Source organism: Anser brachyrhynchus (assembly GCF_964034855.1).
Source record: "Anser brachyrhynchus genome assembly, chromosome: 17".
Taxonomy (NCBI): Eukaryota; Metazoa; Chordata; class Aves; order Anseriformes; family Anatidae; genus Anser; species Anser brachyrhynchus.
Genome location: NC_137710.1, coordinates 7,842,651 through 7,865,423, shown reverse-complemented (window position 1 = coordinate 7,865,423; position 22,773 = coordinate 7,842,651). Strand labels below are relative to the sequence as shown.

At 43.5% G+C, this 22,773-nt stretch overlaps 1 protein-coding gene across 25 annotated transcripts in view; it reads right to left on the bottom strand.

The window, feature by feature from the left end:
• FBRSL1 (fibrosin like 1) overlaps positions 1-22,773 on the bottom strand; it is a 518,655-nt gene that overhangs the window by 9,363 nt on the left and 486,519 nt on the right. For 15 of the 25 annotated variants that reach the window (XM_080558959.1, XM_080558972.1, XM_080558969.1 and 12 more), the window contains 9 exons: positions 18,799-19,195; positions 17,049-17,302; positions 12,514-12,749; positions 10,300-10,350; positions 9,281-9,376; positions 5,812-5,883; positions 5,185-5,223; positions 4,237-4,308; positions 2,780-2,912 (listed from right to left, as the gene is read on the bottom strand). In XM_080558959.1, the coding sequence (XP_080415085.1) occupies positions 2,780-2,912; positions 4,237-4,308; positions 5,185-5,223; positions 5,812-5,883; positions 9,281-9,376; positions 10,300-10,350; positions 12,514-12,749; positions 17,049-17,302; positions 18,799-19,195 (1,350 nt within the window). Of the gene's footprint in view, positions 1-2,779; positions 2,913-4,236; positions 4,309-5,184; positions 5,224-5,811; positions 5,884-9,280; positions 9,377-10,299; positions 10,351-12,513; positions 13,002-17,048; positions 17,303-18,798; positions 19,196-22,773 lie in introns of all 25 variants that reach the window. The other 10 variants (XM_080558970.1, XM_080558965.1, XM_080558948.1 and 7 more) reach the window with 9 other exon arrangements.

Here is a 22,773-nt window from a genome sequence, read left to right as displayed (position 1 = left end):
TGTATTCTGTCGGTAAAAAGGAGAGACCAAGAGGTTGACTCTTGCAAACATCATCAGCCACACTGGGCATGAACATGGGCTGTTCACTAACAGCTGGCTTACCCAGTCACTGCTTTCTGCAGTGGTAACTTTCTATTATAGAAAATAGTATTATGATCCTTCTCTTCCTGGTGCTCAAGCTCTCCTGTCACCTTCATCACAAAGTTTTCTGCCTCATCTGTTGTCCATGTGAATGATTCCCACTGGTGACAGACCTGCTCTGGCTAGTTCCTGCCCCCTCATCTCTGAATCAAAGTTTCTACCATATATAATTGGTGCTGATAATACTACAGGAGGTCACAGCAAAAGTGGAGGGAAACAGAAGAAAGAAACTGATGTACATAGGAGAAAATGCGTCCTGAACAAAGCCTGAACAGGGTTTTATGGAGGTGTTGGTCAGTCCAGCACCTGGTTTAACTTGGCAACAGAGTCCAGTAACGGGCAGTCATTGTAAAATGCACTCATGTTCTGAACATGAGCAGACTATAAAGCCTGAGAGGGAGACAGTGCTGCACATCCCTCACCAGCCTGGGCACCACGAACCTAAGCAGCCAGAAAATGAGTTGAGGAAACTTAAGAGAGACCACGGCAATGAGACCTGAAGTTATCTATAAACATTCTGACTGCTCCAATGCCTCAAGATGGATGGAGACTGTCATCTTTCTAATCCTTTAAGATTTCAGAAGGTGTATAATGGATGGGAGATTTCTTCAAAGGAGACGGCTTACAAACTCAACTACACGGGCTGATAATAAAAAATCCTCCGGAGAAAGCCAGGAGCAGCACTGCAGGCTGTCAGGTAGTTATTAAATATAGCATCTGCCAGGCAGCCGAACATCCGTCCTGAAGACAGGTGGCCCTAAGATAACTTATGTCTCCCACAGTAACTAGGCAATGCAGCAGAACCCATGATTCACATCAACGACATGCTTGTTCGATAAGGTGAAAAGAATGCCTCAGATATTGCAGAGCAAAAGATTTATTCATCTATATACTACTGCTGCAATGTTTGTTCACTTTGATAGCACTCTTTACCTAGATTTACCATGTAATGGCTCTTGTGATTAATGCACTCATGGACAAGTTGCTGTAAGGTTGTTTCTCTCCAGCAAAAGTTTTTTATTAATTTGCCTTCTTTAATGTATCTATTCCATAATAGTTCCCTCCTGCTTTTATGAATGGAGAAGCAAGCCATGCTTGCATCTTTGTAAGAGGAAAAGCTCAAGACACCAATTAGACTGGTGCTTTGATTCAATGGACTGTTTTTGCCTGTTAGGGTAAACTTTGTCCAGCAGTCTTAAGTAATAAAAACATACATGAAGCAAGATTCTTGTAACAACAAGACAGGACAGACTAAAGACAGTGTTAAGGAAACAGCTGCTATGGGAAAACAAGCAGAAGTTTGTAAATCAGCTGTACTTATGCTTCCAGTAGATGCAATATATTATCTTGTCCCTGTACTACCAAAGTACCAAAGACCAAAAGATCAAAATACAGGAAAGCATTCTACAATATACAGCTAGTATCAGCAATGATTGTATGTGGTGGAAACTTGCACGTGATGTTTAAGATTTTCCATCCACAAATAAGGGCTGAAAGACAAACTGAACCACTACTGGAGTTCCTGAAGACCGTCTGACATCCTCATTCAAAAGTCATTTCCCACTGCGGTTTCAGCTTGATTCAACTCTGTTGCTTTTATGTCATGCTTGGGACAGAACTTGTTACTCTTCTAATCTCATTCACTTCAACAATAATGATGCAATACTGCATCATAAAAGCAGAGTTAAGTTAGGAAAGGAAGTTACATTTGTTGTCAGTGAATTACATACATAAGTGACTAAGTTGTACCGTATGAAGTGATACAGCTCACTTCGAAGGCTGACTTAAGCATCTTAAATAAAGAAAGAAAATCTGTTTAAGTCCGGGTGGGAGTTAGGCCCTTGGAACAGAACAAAAACATCTGGTAGATGGACATCAACATGAGTAGCAGCTGTGACCTCCAAAACCAGAATGTCAGAGTTGCAGTCTCCTGTGGTCAGACATCAAGAACAGGGCAATGAAGCTTTCTGAACTTTTGTAATTGGATTCATTGTAATTACTTCTTCAACATATCACAAAGCAATTTATCTACATATACTGTAGTTAATTCTTTTGTTTTTAAAATCAATATTCTGTTTTAAGCCTTAGAGACTGCTGCACTTTCTAACATATAAGGGAATTTTACATTTAAAAAACAAATGCTTTACAAATACACCTTCTGTGATATTTTTCAATGTTGTTATCATCGTTTTCCGTTTTACAAAAACCCCATTTATTCAGAAAATAAACACCACCTGTTGAATGGCGCAGCTAAGAAGAACACAGCAAATACAAAAGCATGGAAGAAACCAGGGCCATTTCCAATCCTACGCACGGGAAACATTTTCAAGTGTTTTGTCAAAATTGCTTTTTAAAATCACGCCATAGTCAATTAATCAGGCACATAAGAACCAGCTGCACAGACCCGACTTTAAGAGCCAACTACTGAGATCTCAGTGATGCACAGAAGAACCTGTACTGGAGTCCACAGGCTCTGCTCTCAGAGCCCAGTCCACACCTGTCCCCAGTACTTCCACACCCCTCTGAATATTCCTCCCATTAATTTTTGAGGCATATATAGCTGTAGAGACACACATTAAATACACTGACTTTTTTACGTTTTGTTTTGTTTTTTCAACAAATGATGATCCTCCCTTACCTGTGGTAGAAAACAGAGGCCTGGCAAGGTCCTGTGGATAATGGAAGCCTGGAAACACGCCAGGGGCAGGAGGTCTGCTGAACAGGTCAAGTTTACCACCTATCTCTAGCTTGTGGGGATCCAGCTGCATTTGCTGTCAAATGATACAAAAGCAATCTCATTATGCATTTCCTTTTTTTTGTTGGAGAAAAGAGAGGGAGTTCAGGCTCATTCCTGCTTAGCACTGCCAGGGAGAGTTAGTAAGAGTGACAGCAGCATCTCTGGTCACATACTGCAGCCGCGCTCTGACAGCATCTATAAGGCCATTTCACTCCACAACCTCTCAGCTGCCTGCCTCGTCCACATGAATAAGGTCTGAAGTGAGCTCTTAGCCCCTCAGCACACACACTGGAGCATGCAACATGATACACTGAGCACGCTGCACGGCGGGATCAGTCGGCAGTCTCAGCCTGACAAAAAATATTCTGCAGGCGGAAAGCTGCTGACAGAAGCCTTGGGAGCTGGGTGACGGACTCGTCTGTTTTGCTTCTCCAGTTTGGAAAGAGAGAGACGTTCCTAGACTGTCTTTCCTCCAGCCAACACAACTCAGCATGAAGGCATGAGGAGAGGGATGAAGAAAACTGACTATGAGATTCCTCCAGAGGCTATTTTTATCCTTACCCTATAGAAGTGAGCATGGTCAGCCTGAGGAACTGCACCTTAGTCAAAGACATGTATGTCTCTTGAGAAATATACAGCTTAAAGATGACATATTTACTTAACAATAAAAAGGACACACACAACTTGTAGAGGCGCTAGTTATGATCTACCCACTTAAACACTTAATAATGTTCATTAACAGGTCAAAAACCTACAGCAGAAACTATGAAAAAAAACCATCACTCTACAGAAGTCGTATTATTTGCTATTCTGCCTGCCACAGGGAGCTTTGAGCCTGCAAAAGCACCCCAGCGTACCTATGTCTTGTTACTTCTTGATTTTCTAAGCCACTCCCTCTGCTCCCCTATCTTCACCGCAATGCAGAAAGACCAGGAACCTACTTGCCTGCTCTACACTTGGTAAAACATTCTTCACGGTATAAGTCACTTCATTCTTATTAGGGTAATACTCCGTATTCCACAGGAGGTACTAGTATAGAAGGGAATTGACATTAAACATGTACGCTTTGTATAAAGCTGGATTTGGAGCAAAATTACCATCTGCTTCCCTTTCTTCTTCTCTTTCTGTCTATACACTTAGTATCTCCTGCTCGTTTTGCTACCCTTCAACCCAACTCCTTTGCCCTCAGATAAACTTTACAGTTGACAGAACAAATATCAAAAGGATTGAAAGCGTTAGTTAGTCAATACAGGCAAGTTTAAGGATCACCAATACTAACTGCTTCCTCCTCATTAGTCACTAAAATATAACATGTAAGTCAAAAGACTTGGCTTTGTTCCATAAACTGTCTGAATTACCTTTATCTTTTGCTGGTGATGGTAGATCTGCCAGGCGATCTGTACATGAACCGCACACCACTTCCCGGGTTTCTGCAATGGAAAGTGCAAGAATTTAGATTAATTTGTTAGCAATCTACATCAGATAGAATGTTTCATTTCCCTTACTGTCAAACAGTCAACTAAGCAATGAGAAAGGCTGACTACTAAAATGGCACAATAGGTGATTAAGGTGTTTTTTTTTTTTTTTCTGTACTGCACCTGATGATGTTTAAATTAAGAAGGAAAGAAACAGGAAGAATGTGGGATATCTTCCTCATCTCATGGAGACCTCAGATCCCTGCCTTGCTCTCTCATACTTGTGCTTCCTCCTTCATAAACTGAAATAAATGGCTGCAGAGAACAGTATGACTTGCTGAAGAGAAAGGAGTTGATAGTTAACCATCCTGTTTCTGAAAAGAGCCCTGTTCATTCATCCCTGCTGTACAGGGTCTGCAGGCTAACTCATGAGCAATTATTATGAATGCTTGCATTGGGGTAGGAAAAGCGTACTGACAATCACCAGGGATGAGCAGTGCCGCAGCTGAATAGGTTGCTGTTTTTCAGCTGATCTGCAGTACCCACTATAGTGTTCTTATGGAACATCAGAAGCACAGATAAAACACATTGACCTAAGCCACCATGAATCTGACCAATTGTGAACATCTGTCCAGGCTCGTAGTCGTTTATTTCTGTGACCCTTATTTCATACTGTCAACTATTAATGCACACAAATGGATGCAAAATATGGTTGGGATTCAACCTCAAAGTTATTAATCAGAAGCAGCTAAGAGCTAACTATGACATTTTGCTTTAAATAAAGGATGAACTTGAAATTTTCTACCAGACATGTTAGATTTCAAAAACATATGTACAATTTTTTAAATATATATTATATATATATGTATAAAAATAAAATACCCCACAAACCTTACTTACTCTTACTGGAGGCCTGTAAGGGTCTGACACCTATGGAAAAAGCAGAAATAAAACAATCAGTCTTTCTAAAACTACCCATATGCAGAAAGGTGGGGAATTTCCTTCCTCTGAACAAGTAAAAGCATTTAGAAAGCAATGTTCCAGAGAAGTCCCCTGTGACAAGGAAAACCTGAAGAACTTAAATCAGGCTTAAAACTTCTCTTCCATTCCTTGCACCAAACTCAGCAAAATTTTATGATAAACAGAGCAGCTTCATACCAGCAACTGAACAGTACCCACGCTTTTCTGAACTTTATAATTGTTCTGAAATAAAAGTGTGCATAAAAAGAGTGCATAAAACTACTCTCCAAGTGATGGTTTGGGTAAAGATCTTGAAAGGGTTTCCCACCTCATTTCCCTCTGACTCTGTTTAAAGAAGTCAATACATCCCTTTGTATTCATGACTAGTGGAGGCTACTGTTGTCTCACCAGAAAAAGAAACTTCTGTCCTGACTTCATGTTCACAGGCTACAAGGCAAATTTACTCATCAGCTGCTCTCTCTCTCTTTTAAATGAGCAATCCCTGTGTTTACTGTAAATCCAGATAAGCTCAAAGGAAGATTATATATTGTTGCCTACCCCTGGAGTCTTCTGCAGCAGTGTATGGTGGACTGTGCCTGGTCTACCTGCTACATCGATAGGGTTTGAAGTCTGAAAGACAAGAACAGAGTGTGAATAAAACTGTTTTATACCAGCAAACATTTAACATCTCTATCAGATGTTAATAGCATTAATTAGTCCATGTTTATACTGTGCTTTGAACACGCATATTGCTACATTAGTGCTAAATGTTATCTTTTACTGACAGCCAACAGCATTTAACCACTGTGTCATCTATTATTGTTTAGCAGCAGTAACAGTATCACGGCAGCACCCCTAAGCCCCAGTTGAAATCCCAACCCCATCGTGCTATGCAGTATGCAAGTGGATGGGAAGAGACAGTCCCTTGCCCCCAAAAGCTTCTTCTTTAGACAAAACAGGCAGCCAGTAGGAGAGGAAACGAGAGAGGTGGATCGATTCCCTCAATGTTTCAGGCAGCAGCCAGTATCACAGTCAGGAACAGAACAATTCAAGCACTCCTAGTCCCATATTCCACCTATTGGACTGTGGACCCTTTTCCATCCGGGGCGAGATGATACAATGCTTACAAAGGCAACAGCCCATCTATTTGCTTTGACAAGACAAAATGAGAAACCTTAGAAGGTGCTTGTGGGTCTTTTATAGCTTTGCATTGTTTATCCCATCATTTTCCAGCAAGAATTAAACACCTCATTGAATGAATCCCTGTTCCTCCTCCTCCTCCGGATCCCACCTGTTGCCCTGTCCTAGACGATCCCCAAGAACTCGTTCGTCTTCTCGCTCTGGAATTCATCCATCTCCCACTCCCAGAGCAACTGCACCTGGTGCCTCCATACAGCTGAGTGCAAAGGGGTAAAACCTCATTCCCCAAGTGGTTATTGGGCTCACATTGTAGGTCAAATTATGGTAGATTTCAAACAGTACAAGGAATGAGTAAAATCATGGGTGTGGGTGGTTTTAATTTGTCTAGGACTACGTAACTTCCAGATTCATTAAAAAGAGGATTCTTGTGTGCGTGTAGGTAAGTCAACAAGTTCCCCAGGCAGATCTGAGCTCTTGGGGCCTGTCTGACAGCTGAGGTATATATAAGGTGGCAAATAAGTTACAGCTATCATACAGGCAAGAGTTGTAAGATCACAACATGTTAATATAGCATGGTGTCATCCTGTCCCTTTGTCCCCTGGAGAAAGATGTGAAAGCTTCCTCCAGCAAAGTAAACTGAATACTTCTGACCTTTTCAAGTTCTTAGCTTGTGAGAAATGCCTTTGGGAAACTAACTGAGAAGTTTACCGTCAGCCTGGATTTATGTGCAGTGGATTTACACACACAGCTGTAGGCAACTGACACAGGAAGGGGAAAAACAGAACCAGGACCTCTGCTATGGAAAGCAAGAAGTGCAGGATTCAGTGTGCCAAAACTAAGTCATCGGGTCTGTAGCGTTTATGAAGGCTTTGGTCAAACAGCTTGGGAGGGAGAGAGCACGGAAACATGATGCAGTAACAATGCAACAGACTTGAGTGGCTTTGCCCAGCAGTTCAACTCCTCCTCTAGAAAACTGGAAAATAACGTGCCAAAGTGGCAGATCCACCTTTCAACCTATTATTTTTCTTCTCTCTTTCCCCCACCCCCCTTTTTTCGGTTGTTAAGATTGCAGGTAAAAACTGCACTGTCCAGAGATCAAGTGACGTTAGTGATTAACCATGGCACCAGAATGTGACCTTGTGCTGTTTAAACTCAAGCTAGAAAATGTTCTATGTATCTATCATTAAAATGAATTAAAAGCTTGTTATAATACAGCACTAAGTACTGTTTAAAAATGTAAGGGGTCTGTGCTCATGTTTTCTTTCTTGCTGTGCAATCTCTTTGGTCTACTGGCATTTTACAGTGAGATGGTATCTATAAAGCTCTGTGGTGAAGATGGAAGCCCAAAGATGCTGCTGGTATATCAGAAACTCCTTATTAGCAGTGGCCTTATGGCAAAACTGAACCCTATTTTCATGCAAGCAAAATTTTGCCATTTCCACCTCATTTGTGCAGCTTTTCCTGAGAAGGAAAGCTCAGACCTTGACAACTTGGGGTCTGTAGGGAACCCCTGCCATTCCTTGCAAGGACAGCAACAATTAGCAACAATCCCAGCAAGGGCTATCTATGTTCTGTCCCTCTTGCTCCCTCTGCTTAGGGGCAACTGCTGTTCTTCCTTGTCTGTTGCCATTACGTACAGCACTACTAGAGGGAAAAAAAAAAGCCATTTTAAAGGCTCTGCTATTGGCCATTTATCCAGGAAATAAAATAATCTAAAGGATTCAATGGGAACTGAGGAAATACTCCAGGTTCCACTGAAAAAATGAAATGAATTGGGAAGATTGCATGAGGCCTTGTTTGCAGTGGTTGCTAATTACTGACTTCCACTCTGTCAGTGACACTGCTGAGGAAAGCACACCACACAGACCTCCTTGGTATGGGTATGGAAAGGACCACGCAAATGCAAACAGAAAAGGACAAGCTACAGTGCTGGTTCGTAATGTTCTCTAACACAGTAGCAGGGCTCTATGGAGATGCAGTTCAAGATAAGGAATCTCTAAAACCACTGTAGGTAAGGAAGATAAACACATGGCACCTTACAAATGGAATAAATGCTCTATTTTCAAACAAATGCTATATAGATATAATGAATCTTTTTTGTTTGGAGGGATTTAATACTTTCTGTACATTATAAAGTAGTTAATAATAAGAACAAGTATGGGAGAAAAAACAGTGCACATCACAGAATTCACTGAAAATGGTGGTTATCATGTCAACATTTCCAAACGCCAATCAGTGCTAGTTGTAATGATACCTTACGTTTGCAGTGCACCTTTCAAACACTATCTCAAAGAGACTTCCAGGCATTTATCAACCCTTATAAACCCACTGCAAGATAACTTTATAGATGAGGAAGCTGAGGAACATAAGATTTAAGCAACTTGCCCAAGGTCAGACAGTGTTGGAGCTGGGAATAAAAATTCAGCTCTTTCAAATTGCTCTACCCATTTATAGCAGTCTCTCCCTATTGTTCCCACACTTGTACAGTCAATTTCTCATTCTTTCTGGAAATAAACACAGTGTATCTTTTGCAATCTCAGTCTGTTAAATTTATAAAATGATTTGGGACTCATTGGTCTATTATTAGCTGTAAATATGTCAATCAAATAATGCATTTGCCTGTACACTTCTCCAGTTTCAGTTGACCTCCCAAGTGAACCACTACATCCTTTTCCAAGGAACAATCTGTAGTGCCAAGAGAAAATTTCTGCTCAAGTGTTGGCTGCTTTGTGCAGAGGATGCTCACAGATCTGTGGGGTGATTGCTTCCAACCCTGTGTTGCACTTCCGCTAGTTAAATCATGGGCTACAAAATCACCAGAGACACGACTCTGAATACAGTTTCTCTCCCAGCAAAAGAACAAAGCCTTCAAAGAAGAAGTTTGTACCTTCGGTTGAAATGCTCCCTGAAGTGACCCAAAGGGACCTGAATGTGGAAGCATGGGTGGCATTCCAGGCATTGCTGGAGGATAGGTTGGAAAGAACTACAAAAGAAAAAGAGATGCTTATGTCACAGGACAACTTGAACAATAATGGAGGTAGGTGCCAAGGCTGGCACATACAAAAATAGTACTGTGTCGGACAAGTGCCACGGTGAAAATACACACTAAATTTGCTTTAAATTTTTTTTAAGAGCAAAGCCAAAACTTGGGAAATGTACTCATCTGATGAGTTTTCTTAATAGTGCTGAAGAAGTGTGCCTTTACAATTCGTGGAACTATTGCAGGAAGCACAGAACTTTCACCATTCTTGGAGGAATTGGAGCAATTTGGTTTCTATGCTCACTTTTGGTTAACTTTGCGTTTTTCTACAGTAGTAAACAAATTGATCCTGTTTTGAAATGTGACCTGGTATCATTCTCAAAGCAAAAAAGAACCACAAGATGCTGTATTGCACACTAACCACAGGCAACATGCATACCACCTTGTAGTTGAGTGGGTAAAGTTTTGCTTAGGCCTCTCCTGAGCACATACAGCAGTTTTCCAAGTCCCAAAACATAGAGAGTTTTTGTGCTTTGGAGCAGTGGGGAGCACCAGGAAGAAACCACCAGTCTGACTTACTCCTGTGACCTGAGCAAAATCTTGTGAAAGAGCCATGCACTCTGGGCTGCTGCACTGTGAGAAGCACCAGCTGCAAAGATACTGGAGTGACCACTGATTTAGCAATTTCTGCGCATTCCCTGCCATCCCAGGCACAGCATTACAGAGCCACAGCAGCAGAAATGCAGTAGACAAAGGTTAAAAAAAAAAAGCTTAAAGAAAATTTTGTACCTTAAAAATAAGTAAATCAAGACAGAAAAAAAGAGCTTTAGGAATGAATGAATCAAAAACTACTGATCAATCAAAAACAAGCAAAAGAGCAAGCAGAACCATTATCAAAGACACCACCTAGAAAAATAAGCACTCACGTTGGAATGTCGAAAGTAAGGGTTGTCTAATTTGGGAGCGTACTTGTCAAACTGGAAAGAAAAGAGAAAAACAAAAAAGGAAAACAGGTGAGTTTGTTTTCGACAGTAACAGACACATTAGGATTTCAACACAGACAAATCATCATGACCCATCTGCACAGCATTTAACAGAGCAGAACTGACTGATTATTCCATACTTGCTCATCGGGGAGCTGATTGATTTCCCAGAGCTAAGAGGGACAAAAGGGCACTAGTCCCCAGGTTGCAATGGGTGCTGCTGAGTCTCACTGCAGAATCTTGTTAGCAGGCACTATGTGGTGTGGTTCCTTCACTATGAAGAGAACAGTCCTGGTATCTGCAGCGCAGTGAAAGGCAAGTTCAGCTCCAGGTCTAGCTCTGGGATCAGCCCCTGGAGCACTGACCAGGTCACAGACTAGATGGGGAACGATCATTTCCATTAGACCACAATTTTTACCAATACCTGCTCCCTATTTTCTGGGATCCTGTAAGTGCCAAAATTGTTTGGAAAAGGGTTTAATTGCTTTAGATGCACAAATATCTCTATATTCTCCCTCTTCTGCAGAAGAGAGAGCTCCCTGGAGATAAAGTGACTGTTAACCTTTGCCTTTCCAGCATGGGGTTTTAACACCTCCATGTGTGCAGTCTGTGCCCCGTATTTATTTTCATGACCATTTGTCCTGTACCACCTTGGAAGCAAAAGCAAAGCATATATATGTTGCATTTTAGAACAATATGTACATTCTGCTGGGAGGAGGGAGCGGGGAAGGAGGCAGGGAAAAGGAGCTGTAGGACCCCATGAAAAGCTGCTTATTTAGCAAGTCAGCTGCTGTTTCGCACTCCTCTACGTGCGGGAGAGTAGATTTGTAATTTTATTAATTACAGTTATTACTGGAGCCATGTCCCCTCCAGTGTAAATACCATAAATTACCAAACACATGCAGCTGTAAATTTCAACACTCTTCTCTGGTGTTGGGATTAGCAGACCTGATCTAGTGGAATATAAGAAGATGTGAGTGAAATATAACAAAAGAGCCTTACAAGCTGTTTTTGCTATGAAGGCTGACATCAACGGGGCATGGGTGGGAGGGAAGGGAGCTGTTGGCAGGATCAGATGTCAGGATTCTTAAATAACACAGGAGATTTCTGAGAAAAGTTTCAGGATTGTTTTACGCAGATCAAGAAAAGAGGAAAAGGTGTTTACACATGAGCACACTGAGCAAACACCTGGGGCTACATTTTGAGTGGAGGATATTACTTTAATTGTCTCACTGCTAAGCAGATTACAACCCAAGAATGTCATCAGGCAATCAACAATGGGAAAGAAAAGTGAGAAACATTATGTTCCTTGCGTCCTTGGTAGTCCTTCTCAAATGCTGCTTTTGCTGTTAGTCCTTGCTTTGGTAGCATTAGAAGATGGCTGCTTCTACATTTTAGTCACAGTGTGAAACTGAGAGGGAAAAAAGCTGAATCTTGTTCTTTCAGCCTAACAAAGTAATTGCCAGAAATGGGAGAGTGCATTTTAAAGTACTGACAAAATCCATTTGTAGCAGATCTCTAACAATTTTTTAACAGCTGCAGAAAAGCCCCATTGTGTTACAAGCAGCTTCAATAGAAGAAGACTAAAGCTTATTACATGGCCAGGAGGATCTCTTCCACAAGAACCAGCCATGCACAAATTAGTGCTTGTTGAGGCAGCCAAACAATAAATGCCAAAATTGATATAGGTCAGGGAATTAGGAGGAAGAGGGACAACACTCGCATCAAACAGAAGAGCTGCTGAGCTATGGCGAGAGCTCCAGGTATGCCAGCACACTCTGCCCCAGAATGGACGGCGCTGCAGCTGTGGGGATGCGTTTTGTACCAGAGGCCACCGATTTGCGGTGCCCTCGTTCGTGTGTTTTGGTGTGCCAAGGCTTGTGGCCCTGAGGAAAGGGAACTGAAGTACCCAGAGGGACACGCAGGAAGGGGAACTACGGGGACTCCAGACTTGTCTCTTGGGTGCAGTACCCGCACCCTGCGGGCACCTGGGGGCCTGGTGTGGATGGAAAGGGGGAGTCCTGGGCCTGCCTCTCCAGGGCCTCATTGGAGGGGCAGGGACAGCACGCCTGGCTGAAACGAAGAGGACTGCTGCTTTATTTGTTTTGACAAGAGTGGGTTAGGCTTTTTGACCAGAGATGCTCTACTTATCCTCACATTTTGGGCTGGGGTACGCACCATGGGAGGTGCAGAGGGCGGCATGAGCGGCGTCTGGGGCAAGCTGGATGGAAAAGGAGTGAATGTGTGCTGGTGGGTGTGTTGGTGCTGATGCGTGTGTTGGTGCTGGTGAAACTCCGCTCTCAGCAGCGGCACCGGGCCAAGTGAGGCAGCGGCCCGGTCCGAACTCTGAACCAAAAACCGGTTGTTCAGCTCTTGCCTGAGCAGTTCGTGATCTAGAGGAGAGAGAGAGAGAAAAAAAAAAGACACAGAGGCCCGTGGGCCTGTGAGTACCACAAAGACGGAGGAGAAAGAGTCAATATTCACCTGGCATTCCCTGTTTCTGCAGGTCATGCTGTGGTGGTTTTCTACGTGAGGACTCATTGGTGGAGGTAAGAGAGATGCCTGTGACAAAGTACCAATCAGAATCCCCGAATGAGGCTGGCAATACATGATTGGTTGGTTGAATGATATCAACAGGCTGGTATCTAAAGACAAGAGAGAACACCATGAGTCATCACAGCAGAAAACATCATCCAGGGGCGGCAGCAAGCGGCCGCCCGCTTCCCCCGCCCGCCGCCCCGCCACCCCGCCCGCCGGGACGCGCCCTAGGGGGCTTCAAACGACCCATACCGACCTGATTCCTCGGAAGTTTTTAAATTCGGAAGCGTACGTGCGTGCTGAAAAGGGATGCTGGGCCTGATTCACGTTACGCTACGGTATATACGTACTTGAAAGGCACCGTTCTGACAAGGGCTACAAGGCAGTGAGGTAACGACGGGCTTGGGTGGCTGGAAGCTACCTGCTCTGCTGGCTGCTTCTCAACAGGTCCCCGTGCCGCCCTCCCCCTTCTCAGCCCCAAGACATGCAAACAGCGACCAGGAACGTCCATCCTACAAACTGAGGCCTTCTTTGCAAATTTATTTATTTATTTGTTTATTTTTGAGGTCTTAAATACTAAGCAGTCAATTTCCACAATTTCTAGCAGGCTGTAATTGTCATTTTTTTGTCCTTGCCTCCGGGTTTTTCTCCTGTGAGAAAATACGGAGGAGGAATCAGCAGGAAGAGGAGAAACACTGAACTGGCTCAAGACCTGCAAGAAGGTTGCAAAGACTGCAGGAACAAGATGTCCCACCACATGACAAGTGGTGTCTCCTCAGCAGCTTCCTCTGGAATAACCAAATTACACCCAATGTGAATGTAGCTTAGGGTAGTGGCAGATACCAGCACTTTAGAAATGATGTGACTGAGGAGTGTAAGAACACACGTCCACTTGACCAGAAATGTCTGGTGGTATCAATTAAATCCATCTGCGATTTTACCTAAGAGCTTCAAATCGTGGTCAGCATCCAGCATGTTGGATGTTTTGTAAGCTGAGAGCAACCTGTGGCACCATCTGCAGATGACACGCACTCATTCCTGACTGACCTACTCGCTACTGAACTTACACGAACCTACCTTTTAAGCTGCAGCACTGAATATAAAGGGTCAAATGAATACATGCACTTTAAAGTGTTATTTCATATTTCACAGGCATTTCTTTCACTTAAAGTTTTTAGAGTAACACTAGAAATGTCTAAATCGCTTTCTGCAAATACATTGTTTAGATCTTCAAAGATAGGCACTGTGATCTAGAATTTCAAGGTCGCTGCTACCACTTAGAAGTGTTCATCTTATTGAAAGTCACTTCTGAAGGCAAATTTTGGATGCCTAATTCATTTGCTTTTTGAGTAATAATGTGCTGCTAGGAGCAGGTACTGTGTACTTTTACAATCTGTATAATAATAATATTTACATATGGACAGAAATGGAGAGCAAAAAGTACATACACTTGTGATACTAAAGACTAAGGCACTAGACCAAAAGAATCTATAATGGGTTCTCCTCAAAAAAAAAAAAAAAAAAAAGGCTGAAAACACTTAGGACCAAAACCTAACATGTTTAGAGAATATGAATATGATTTCATGTGTGTCTGTTTATGCATTTAAATCTGGCATGACTTAAAGAAACCAAATCCTTCTGTTAGCATCAAGATAATCCACTTTATGTTTTTCTGGAGGGAGAGATAAAAGCAAGTTGGCAGTTTTAAGTGTTCTGATATCCAATTTCTTTAAGAGACTTGAAGCCAGACTGATAGATTTGCAGCTGGCTCCAGCCCATAGCAATGCACCACGACTCTGGCCTCTGTCAGGACAAGAAAAGGCCCGAAGATGTTTGGAGAAGCCGTGTAGCACTTGGAGGAGTAGCTGCTCCATAGTTAAGGTCTGTTGGGTAATAACCCCGCTCCATGAGACACTCTGGGCAATGGTAAATTAGAACTAAGTTCTTGTGCCTACCAGCAATGCCTTGTCTTATGGATCTCGCCATGTACAATGTAACTGGGAGAAGACCTCTGAATGCCCAAGCACTACAGTTAAGTGTGCACACATGAGGTGGGCATGGAAGAAGGAAGTCAATTCCGCTAATGTTGCTAGGTACCCTCACATTCAGAGAAAAGACACAGAGACTGCTGTTTCCTCTGTGTCATACACCGGAGCTGCTGTTAGTGCCCTTGAATAGAGGGCAGCAGCCCGCATGAGGGTTGCTCCTAAGTTACTTGCTTAAGCTTCAGGTTTTCAAAGGAAGAAATGGCACCAGAAGTGCATTTTTGTTATTCAGAGATCTGAATTAGTACCATCACTGAATGGAAGAACTTGGTGCTCTGCTTGGTAACAGTGACAAGTGTGCCAAAGCAACTTTAATGGAAGGACATTTTTTCCTCCGAAGTAGGAGGAATAAAAAGATAACAAAAGGAGACATCAAAGGGCCATACCCTCTTTTAGGCTCTTCTAAGCTGGCGCTTTTACTGAGAGCACACATGCACTCAAAGAGCACAACAAGGACCATGCTGCTAGTGGCAGCTGGATCCTAGCTCTCCAAGGCTGCTCAGCAATATTGTTTGCTTTTAAGAAACTTTTATGTGAATGACAACAGAAGCTGCTGGCTATGCAGCGCTCTGTATCGATTTTATGATGTGCCAGTTTGCAGGCTTTTCATATAATGCAGACAAGAGTCATTTCACTGTCTGTAGGGTTAGACACCCAGACCTTTCCCTCCACTAACTTAGGCCTCTCCTGCTTCAATTGCAGGAGAAATCCTTTTAGTAGGAGCATGACTGTTAGCGTTTCCTGGCAAGCTGCTGAATGTGAATAGGTCACTTGATCTTGCACCTCCTGAAGTTAATGGTGAAAACATACTTGCTTTCAGTGAGTGCAATATCATGCTTTTAGCGAGCACATTGCTATTTCCTTTTGCAATTCTTTCAAAGTCTCCATCACAGTAGTTCTTTGCCTTAAACAGGGGAAGCAATGAATAGGTCTCCCACAGTGCTGCCAACATCTTCCCAGCAATGTGGCTGAAATTCTAGATAGTGCCAGGGCCTGTGAAAGCCGTCAGCTTTGGCCTATGTGGTCCTGCTTCTGGCTAGGAACCCGCAGCACTTTTGTCTATCATCGTTCTGAGAGCTCAGTTTGGACCAATTCACATTTCCCTCTCATTTAAAGAAGTAGTTCAGAATAATGGCACATTATTTAGTTCCTGAAAGAAAAAAAACAAGGGGATGCAAAGCTATCAGAAATCTCAGCAGCAAATCTGCCCTTTCCTTATTCCTTTAACTTGCTTCATAGGAAATGAAGGGTGCATTTTTTTTTTCCAAAATGCTTGTCCTGTTTAATCCCTGCTGAGTTAGCTGCAGAATCAAATGCCAGATCAAAAGGAGGCCCCAGCAAGTGAAAGTTGCAGGGAAGTCTCCAGCTGCCAGGGTCTCTTCCAGGGACAGCTGTAGGATAATGGATAAGCTATAAAGAGGGCATTTAGGGCAGAAGTGACAATGGAACTGGGGCCAGGGTGAACAAAGGAAACTTTTTAAAAGGATGCAAAGACAGTGAGTGTTGAACAGCAGAGGCTGTCAGTTGAGCTCTCTCTGCCTCATACAGAAAGGCCAAGCACCCACAGACACACAGAGTTTGTGCTGCCACAGGCAGAGGATCCTGCTCTGCCGGCAGGATGTGCTGCTTTCCGAAGGATTGGAGAAGGGCTTAAGTGTGGGGGCTTCCCACTTGTTCAGTTAGAACAACCTTCTGGGTTGATTAGAAACATTGTTTTTTTCCAAGTTGGTTCTAGTAGTTGCGGTTTTCATTAGAGTGGGGGAAAAAAGGGGAGAATGGCAAATTAAACTTCAGTCCTTTGCTAATCTAAAAAATGTCTGATGACTAGAATGCCACAATCAATAGTTCATGCTCTGGAAGAGGTTTTTGTGGAAAAAGTCATTTTGAAGACTTCTCACAGGAAGCTACAGTTCTGTTTCTACAGTCTCTCAACTGGTAAAGCCTGTCCAGGTCTCCTACCTGTTTCATGAGCACTCTCACAGTTCCAGCACACACCGCCCGTGGAGGTGTCTGTATCGCTTTATTTTACCTGCCCACCAGCCAGCCCATCTCTCAACACCCTCCAGTGTATGCACGGCAGATCAGCCCTGGAAGAAGACGGGAACCTACCCGCAGGGTGACCTGGTATCACGAGGCTGTTGGTGGGTAACGCTGGTGGAGGTGGCAGCGTGGGTGGGGTGGCGAACATGGCCGGATGGTGCTGGTGTTGGGTCTGCGATCTGAGAGAGAAGTGCGAGGTAGCAAGATTAGAGATGGAGAGGGGCAGGGCCGGGCCGGAGGAATGGTGCGGAGGAATCTGGGGAGAGAGGGGGAGGTGTTTCGGGAGGCTGATGCTTGTTGCACTGCTAGCACTGCTGCTCCGGCTGCAGAGAGAAAAAGATGGGGAAGAGGGGGGAGAGAGACAGAAAGTGTGTTACAATACGAGACTGGAACAGTGCAAGAAATACACTACCAGAAACAACACAACTATATAACACTGATCTCCCCCCATTTTTCGTCTGATTTTTTTTTTTTTTTTGAATGGCAGTGGAGAGAGTAACAAATCTTAATGAACTTCTCCACTGGGACTGGGCTTTGGCTCTCTGGAGTGACATTTCCTCTGGTGCTCGGGCAGGTTACAAACCTCAGAGCTATCTATGAGACACTGACAAAGGCCAGAGTCAGCTGGATTTTGCACCTTTATTTAGCCTTTGATGACCTTGCAGTGGCCATGTGCGTCCTTGTGATCGTATAATGCAGTTACTCTAATTTCTGTTACTCTGGGTGTATGGAGCTACACAGCGTGAGTGACTTGGGGACCAAGTTTTATCTGCTGCGCCTACTGTGCTGTTCTATTCACACAAGCATGTAAACACACACCGTGTTAATATATTACTCTCATAACAATTCTGTATTTTAGATCTTTTTTATTATTTTTACTCTGTTGCAAGTGATCGAACTTTTGTGGGGTGAAAGGCATTATCACTGCGGTTATTATTTATTTTAATTCCCACAACAGCAGTCTTTGTTGCAGTATATACCTCTGAGATCTCCTGAATAGTTTGGAATATTATTTATCATTTATACTATGGCAGCATTTATAGGGTACAACCAAGACAGATCTTAAGAATGCAGGATACTATGACATATAAATGTAATGGCAGACCTTTGTCGTATTTTGACCCTTGCACAGCCAAATATGATGTTTTAAATCAGTTTTCTAACCTTGTTTAACTAGTCTAAGTTCTGGTCTGGGAGGCATGTTTTCTGTACAAGCAAAAAGACTGTACAGGTTCCACTTGACTGGATAAACTCTTCTCTCTAGAAACTCTTTTTCCATACCATTTTCATCCATTCTACTTACTGGATGGAGGCAATTTAAACAGCGAAGCTAAGCCTCCTGCTAGATCTGAACACGTCAAATTGAAGCAGATTTCTCAGCCTACATGGGAATACTGTTCTAAGGGGCGCAGCATTTTCTGATATAGTTACCCCGCTTCGGATGCTGGTGAACCAACAAAACAATGAATAACCATGAACAAACTGCCTACTTCATTGTAAGTCTTTCCTGAGTACAAAACGAAGGAGTTCAAACTCAAACTACCTTAAATTTCGAAGGCAAGAACTGGCTGCCTCAGACAGGACAGTGCTCAACTCCAGCAGAAACTGGACCTGAAAGAACTTTACCCCACAGTTCCACATGCCTTTCTCCCAGAAGGGAGCATTTACCACCACGTTCCAAATGCAGCTATCCACCACTGCTGGAAAATCTGCCTCTTACCCAGACAGGATGGCTCCCTTCCCATCAATTTCTATCCCTTTTGAAACAAGCGTTACCTCGCAGTAGCACAAAGCTGACACGAGCATCCCGTTCCCCTACCTGATATTATTGAGTCCGTTGTGGGCCACCTGGTGATGCACTTGGTAATTGAGAGGTGGAGGGATGTGACTCGGAGGCTGGGTCCGAAGCTCAGGTATTAGCTGAGGCTGCGACTGCGGCCGAGGTTGAGGTTGTGACTGTGGCCGAGGCTGTGGCTGAGGCGTGAGCCTTGGTGGTGCTGGTGCTGAAATCACGGGCTCCTTCTTCAACAGCGGGCTTGCTCTGGCGCTCGACGTGGGCGCTGAGGAAGTAGAAGTCACAACGGCAGCTACTGGCTGGGGGCTGGGGATGGGCAGGGCGAAGGGCACGTCGGTGCTCAGTTCCCGGCTCCGCTCTAGCCCAGACACCTTTGGGACATTGGCTGCTTTCGCTTCTGGCTTGTCATTCAAGGTGGGACCTTAAGGAGCAACAAGAAAAAACACAAGGCACATGCTGAAAGGTCTGTGTTTGTTTCTCTGAAGGGTAGAATGTATGTCTGATACAAACCAAGTCAAGTCTCAGCTCGTGGGAGCATCGTGGGGAGCACTGCTCTTACAGGATGGAAGTGTGTTTGTGTGTCTGCCCTTCCACCGTCCTTGACTGGCTGGTCAGTACTCCTTAGCATGTGCTTAAAAGACTTAGCTGTCATTAAATGCATGCATACTACAAAGAACATATAGCTTTGTGACTTCTGCAGAGTCCCAAGGTTACGTACAGTAGGAGTGTGAACATGTCTCAGGTTACTGCTGTAGTATTTCCTGCTCAATGTCAGATTTAAGGCCATTAATAAACTCATGAACACAAGCCCGATCGTGAAGGCATTTCATTTTCTCAATGGTCTTTCCAGGTAATCTACAGTGTGTTTAGGCTCAACTACAGTAATGAGGCACCATGACCCAAGCACTAATCATTAATGACAAGCCTCTAGGAGGAGGCTACCTGGGATCTTCGTGTAGCAAGGGATGGGGCAGTTCTGCTGTGAAGCTGTGACGTTGCCATTCCTAGGTCACACACTTGGGTGGAAGAATGGAACAGAGAAGGCTTGAAAAAAATCAGTCAGAGGTGCACTGAGGCCCTACATGTAATCTATCTCACCTTCAGTATTGCACATACCTGTATGCAAGGTACATCAAAGCTATAAAGGAATGCTGTGACCTTGCCAAATGCACCTATGGTGGGAATTCCATATGGGATTACTCCTTTCATGACACCAAATATTTTCTTTTTTTCTGAATTAAGCTAAAATGGCAGTAAGAAAGCGTTAAAAGCTGGAAAGAAAATGGGAAAAGGGAGGAAAAGATACAGATTTCAGATCAAGCTGTATCCAAGAGGCCAAAGAGACCCAAAAGGACCAACAAGAACAAGATTCAGCTCCCACTGTAACTGCTTTTCAACAGAATCTGTGTATACTTGAGCGCACATACACCCATAATCACAGGAAAAGCTTACAAAACCAGTGCTTGTCCATGTGTTTCACACGCATGCACAGCACTGCCAGTCAGGGTACGTGCTTTTATTATCCACCAGAACTTGTTGGGGGGGCTGTTTGCATCCAGCTGGCTTGCAGACATGCAGGAGATGCTACCTACACTCATTAACACGCTCCCAACACCCTCACGAACAAATTCCACCTTTGAAATGTTCCCGTCTCATCAAAGGACGGAGCCAGTTCCTGGTGTAGGAGGTGTGGAAATAAGACACAACACACACGGGGAGCTAATTCTGGCAGTGCAGAGGGTCTGACCAGGCGTTTGCTAATGCAGCCTGCGCAAAGCCAGAGCTGTTGCTGCCTTGGCTTCAGCCACTTCAGGGCCACCGTTAGGCAAGAAGAGGCCAGCGATGAACCAGACCCTGTGAAACACCAGCTCGCCTTCTATACAGAAAATGCCCGCGTGGTGATGGCGTCTCCTTCTGTGAGACACAAGTCAGCTTCCTACACTGCTTCTGGCTCTGCCTGTACTCCCACCATTGCGCCGTTCCCTTCGTAAACCAACCAATCCATAACCACATCCATATATATTTTCAGAATGCGAAGAGAGAACGATAGAAGCATACAGATAACTGCATTTATCAGTTGAATAAGATAACTACATCAATATAGATAACTATATTCATCAGTTGAATAAGTCTGAAGGCTCGTGGCCTCAGACTGCAAATAACAGGAACAGACATTTCCACACACCGGTGCTTCGGCTGGAAGCAAGTACGACCGGCCCTGTACTTTCCTGCACCTTGTACAACCTTACAGGTTTGACACAATGTCTTGAGGTCCTAATTATTCACTACATCAATTATAAGGCCAACTCTCATTTCAGTGGATTTCTTTTTCAAATGCCAGTTCATGCATCACAGGTACCCTGGTTTTGAAGATAAAACTAAACAGACTTGGTTCTGATGCTATTTAGGGTGACAAATAATTCATTTCTAAAATCAAATTCTCACTGCTTTTGTGTCCTGATATTTTTTACAATGCCATCCGTGTTCATAAATTGTCCTCAGATTTTGTTACCAAAAACTGAAAACTTGTCATTGACTAGTCAAGCCAGGGGTCCACACGCTGCATTTTAGAGGCAGTGTACTCACAGCTGCAGATCCCACTGTTTTTCAGGAGCTACCCATTAAAAGCAATTGGGTTTCATTCCTGACCATAGGTTTCCTGAGAGCCTATTAGCTCCTTCCATCCAACAGGCCTCCTCCTACAGAGTTAAACTTCATATCGTGTAATTATAGGCAATGTAGACTAATGGTGTATATTCAAAACACACTGGCACCACAAAAGTTAGTTGAGTAAAAAGTCAATTAGATCCAAAACGAATCAATAAAGTCCTACATTAAAAACAGCTGTTTGACCAGCTTTATGTACAACTATTGATTCCCTGCGGTTTCGGCATTAGTTCTCATTTGCAATTTTCTCAAAGCAAAATCTCATGCTCCCTTGCTGGCTGAATTGACCAGCCAGCCTGGTTGCATTAGTTAGCATTAGGGGTACATGACTGATTTCTGCTGCCAACTTGCATATCTCAGGTTGCAGTACTCTAACACTTTTGTGTTTCACTCTTGAGAACAATTCAACATCTAATGAAAATACCCATTTTTTTTTCCTGTGGAAATGCTACAGGCATGAGTGAGAATGTCTCCTCTCCTTTCATAACCACGTTGAGCAAAAGCAGGAGCACTGAGAAAGGAGTGCTATAGTGTGAAATCATGGGCAAGCGTGGTTAAGCATGTGGGCGAAATCCCCAAGCCTTCTCAGCCACCACAAGGGTAGGAAGGTGGGCGATTCCAGGTGTTTTGGTGACTTCGGTGTTTCCACTTCTGATGGCTGTGATGCAGCACGAGAGAGAGAAGCTGCTTCATGTGGCTGACTTGAGCATGAACTGCAATGGGCGAAGGGGAGGTTCTCACTTCTAGGTGTATCACCTAAGTCTCTGGTGGAATAGACTTAGACAAACTGGAAAGCAGATGCCCAAATGGAAATACATCTCATTCACTTGCCTCTCTGGTCTAGTAAAAACAAAAGGTGTTTGTCAGCAGAACCTTAAGACCCTTCACTTCTAACCCTGTGGAGTGCCACGCCATGAAGGACATACTCTACATGTTTTATTTCTGAGTGTATCTGCTGTGCTCATTGGGAGCAGATGTCCTGGTTTCTTTCCTTCCTTTTATACTCTTCTACCAACACTCCTGCTTGTTCAGTGCCTGTTTTCAATGCCCACTCACTAGCTACCTGTATTCCAGAGGTCTCCAGAAACCTGACAATTTCAAGGTCATTTTAACTGTGAAATGAAAGAAATGATGAATTTGAAGGGTGTAATTACCTGGTTTCTTAGGTACTTAGCCAGATCCTTCTCATGATACCGATCACAAAAAGCTCCAATCCAACACTTTACTCTCTGTTCACATAAAAGTTTCTGAGTTCCCTTCTCTGAACTCCCTCATAAAGTTAATTTTCATGACTTTAACTAGAGGTGTTGCCCATTCTGATCAGGATCCCAA